At 37.2% G+C, this 4,214-nt stretch overlaps 1 protein-coding gene across 1 annotated transcript in view; it reads left to right on the top strand.

The window, feature by feature from the left end:
* OPHN1 (oligophrenin 1) overlaps positions 1–4,214 on the top strand; it is a gene marked incomplete at its 3' end in the record, with an annotated part of 597,264 nt that overhangs the window by 201,180 nt on the left and 391,870 nt on the right. Inside the window, exon 10 of the mRNA XM_007957689.1 lies at positions 2,742–2,842. Within this exon, the coding sequence (XP_007955880.1) occupies positions 2,742–2,842 (101 nt within the window). The remainder of the gene's footprint in view (positions 1–2,741; positions 2,843–4,214) is intronic.

Raw genomic sequence — 4,214 nt, 5'->3', positions numbered from 1 at the left:
TTAGGTGTAATCCATACTGTAGACTATAGTCTTTAATCTTTATCAGTAAGTTGTTCAAGTAATCCTCACTTTCACCAAGCAAAGTGGTGTCATCTCCACATCACAGGTTGTTAATGAGTCTTCCTCCAATTCTAATGCCATGGTCTTCTACATATAGTCCACCTTCTTGGATTATATACTCAGCATACAAATTGAATAAATACAGTAAAAGGATAAAACACTGACACACTCCCTTCATAATTTTATACCATGCAGTATCCCCTTGTTCTATTTGAACAACAGCATTCTGGTCTATGTACAGGTTCCTCATAAGCACAGTTAAATGTTCTGGAACTATCATTCTTCCAGATGTTATCCATAATTTGTTACATTCCACACCATCAAATACTTTTACATAGTCATCTTTCTGATATTCTTTGCTTTCAGCCAAGATCCATCTGACAACAGCAGTGATATTCCTTATCCCATGTCCTCTTCTGAATCCAGCTTGCATTTGTGGCAGTTCCCTGTCAATATACTGCTGCAAGTGTTTTTAAATTATCTTCAGCAAGATTTTACTTGCATGTGATATTAATGATATTGTTCAATAATGTCCACATTCTGTGGGATTACCTTTCTTTTAATGGGTACAAATACGGATCTCTTCTAGTCAGCTTGTCAGGTAGCTGTCTTCCAAATTTCTTGGCATAGATGGGTAAGTACCTCCAGTGTAGCATGTGTTTGTTGAAACATTTCAATGGGTATTCCATCAATTCCTGGAGCCTTGTTTATCACCAATTTCTTCAGTGAAGCTTTGACTTTGTCCTTCATCATCATTGGTTCTTGATCATATACTACCTTCTGAAATATGTGAACAATCACCGATACTTTTTGATACAGTGATTCTGTGTATTCCTTCCATCTCCTTTGATGTTTCTAGCATCATTCAGTGTTTTGCCCATGGAATGTTTCAGTGTTGCAACTTGAGGTTTGAATTTTTTCTTCAGTTCTTTCAGCTTGAGAAATGCTGAGCATGTTCTTCCCTTTTTGTTTTCTAACTCCAGGTCTTTGCACATTTCATTATAAAAATTGATTTTGTCTTATGGAGCTACTCTTTGAAATCTTCTGTTCAGCTCTTTTGTCATTTCTTCTTTTTGCTTTAGTTACTCTTCATTCAAGAGTAAGTTTCAGAGTCTCTTCTATCATACATTTTAGTCTTTAATTCCTTTCCTGTCTTTCTAATGACCATTTTGCTTTCTTCATGGATGATGTTTTTGATGTCATCCCAAAATTCATCGGTTTTTTCGTCATTGATGTTCAATGCCTCATACCTATTCTTTTGATGGTCTCTAAATTCAGGTAGGATGTAATCAAGGATATCTCTTGTGGACTTGTTTAATTGTCTTCAGCTTCAACTTGGACTTGCATATGAACAGTTCATTGTCTGTTCCACAGTCAGCTCCTGGCCTTGTTTTGGCTGACAATACTGAGGTTCTCCATCTCCTCTTTCTACAGATGTACTTGATCTCATTCCTGTTTATTCTATCTAGTGAAGTCCATTTCTGTAGCTGCCATTTATGTTGTTGAAAAAAGGTACTTGCAATGAACAAGTCATTGGTCTTGCTAAATTCTATCATGAAATTTCTATTACCAAGGCCATATTTTCCAACTATGTGCGATTTGTCTTTGTTTCCGACTTTTATATTGAAGTCACATGTAATAATCAACACATCTTGATTACATGTTTGGTCAATTTCAGACTGCAGACATTGTGAAATATCTTCAATTTCCTTGTCTTTGGATTTGGTGGTGGTTGTGTAAATTTGAATAGTAGTCGTATTAACTGGTCTTCCTTGTAGGCGTGTGGATGTTATTCTATTACTGACAGCATTGTACTTCAGAATGGACCTTGAAACATTTTTTGTGACAATGAATGCCATGCCATCCCTCTCTAATTTGTCATTCCCAGCACAATAGATCACATCATTGTCTGCTTCAAAATGGCCAGAACCAGTCCATTTCAGCTCACTAATGCCTAGGATATCCCACTTTTTGTGTTCCATTTCATTTTTGACAATGTCAATTCTCATTGACTCATACTTTGTACATTCATATGTCATAAATTCCATGTTCTGATTATTAATGGATGTTTGTTTGTTTCCTCCCATTTCGAGTCATTTCACATCAGCAAATGGAGGTCCCACAAGGTTTACTTCATCCACATCAAGGTCAGCTCTACTCTGAGGAGGCAGCTCTTCCCTAGTCATATTTAGAGTGCCTTCCAGCCTGAGACGTTCATCTTCTGGCACTATATCAAACAGTGTTTCAGGGGTATTCATAAAGTTCTCCAGTAATATATCAGACAGTGTTCCACTGATATTCATAAAGTTGTTATCAGGCAGTTCTCTGAGAAGTAGATTGCTCCTTTCTTCATCTGAGTTGTTCTTAGTCTGCAAGCTCCACTGAGACTTTTCCACCATGGATGACCATGCTTGTATTTGAAATACCGGTGGCATAGCCTGCAGTCTCACAGCAAAACACAAGCCACCACAATACAGTAAACTGACAAATAAGTGGTAAAGTTAGTGTCTTTATATATATAAAATAGGCAAGGGGCTATAAAGGGCTAAACCTCAGGTGAAGGGTAGGGTTAGACCTGGAGGATGACTGAAGAATAAGCTATATACAGCTTCCATCCTTGGGGTGGACTGATAAGATAGCCAAAAATTTTTTATTCTTTCCCCTTCTCCTTATCTTTCTAGGGGCTTTGGGAATATCCTGGATGAAGTACTACTGCCAGTATGAGAAAGAGACCAAGACACTTACCATGATGCCTATGGAGCAGAAGCCAGGTGCTAAGCAGGTCAGTTCTTATATGTGGTTATATCTTAGCAAAAGAATTTATATAAACTTAGTGTCAAATAATCAACTACATCACTGTCAGTGAAACAAAGTGTGTATATAATTTCCTTGGCATAGGTTTTCATTGGGCCCAGTACTACTTAGGTGAGTGAAAAAGCTCCCTGATAATTGTATCAGGCCTTTTGAAAGTGCCTGTACTCTTTCAGAGCATTTATTAAATTACTCTAAGTTGCTGACACATTGCATAAAGAATATATGCAAAATTATTGGTGAATTGAAGGAAGAGAGTATTCCTTACTTTTAAGAAGTCTCTACTATAGGATTCCTTTAAGTAGGAAGAATTTAAAATACAATGCAGATCCCCAAAATTAATTTTTAAAGGAGCACATCAATTACCTAAAATTTGAATCACTTATACCATACCTCAAATGTCTTTAAGCAGTAAATGTTTCCTTTCTGCCCTCCAAACCTTCCCACTCAAAAAAATTGTAAGAAAAGTTTAACACACTGAGAAGATAGTTTACTTACCTGGATGATCTTGATCCTGTATATATTCATAGTGATGTTTCTTACTCAATTTTAAAATTACTTGTCAAACAGACTGTTTGTATTCTAAAAGAAGTGAAATGTGTCTCTTTTCCCTTTAACTGCCTCTCAGATGGGATCTTAGTTCATGTTTTTTTTTGAGGATTTCCATTCTACAAATTATTTGTTGGTAGCAATTCATTGTGAACTTGCTAGCATTGAAATAATATTTCATGGGGACCTAATTTAGGTTGGGAGGAATTTGGAGAGAAAAGTGGGGGAGTTTCTCTCCATTGTTAGTACTTTCCATGGACAATCTCTCTTCTGTGGCTTATGCATTTGAAATTAGAGAGGACTTTGATTTAGTGCCAGGTAGTTGATTTTTTTTTTCTTTCACCATAGTATTTGCCCCTCTACCTTGATTGTGGTGTGGACATGGGATGCACCTGTAGTGAAATGTACCAAATGGGGCCTGTTCTTCTCTCAAGAGTCTAAAACCTTCATTAGTTTCTACTCTTGTCAGTTACCAGAGTACTTTTCATTATGGTAACAGTAAATTCATATTATGCTGCAGCATAGAAATTGTTCTAATTCAGCCAGAACTTAGCTGGCTTATATGACTTGCAAGTGTTTATAAACCATGTTATTGTTGTTATGTGCTGTTGAATCGGCCCCAACTCATAGTGACCCCTCCTTCGGTTTCTGAGGCGGTATCACTACGTAAGTAGATTGCCCAACCTTCCTTCCGAGGAGTGGGTGGTGGGTTCAAACCGCCAGCCTTCTGATTAGCAGTCAAGTGCCTTAGACACTATGCTACCAGAGACCATACTGACCATCAATCTCTTTCT

Source organism: Orycteropus afer, unplaced genomic scaffold (genome assembly GCF_000298275.1).
Source record: "Orycteropus afer afer isolate SDZICR_OR568_19922 unplaced genomic scaffold, OryAfe1.0 scaffold00776, whole genome shotgun sequence".
Taxonomy (NCBI): domain Eukaryota; kingdom Metazoa; phylum Chordata; class Mammalia; order Tubulidentata; family Orycteropodidae; genus Orycteropus; species Orycteropus afer.
This window is presented reverse-complemented; position numbering and strand designations above follow the sequence as displayed.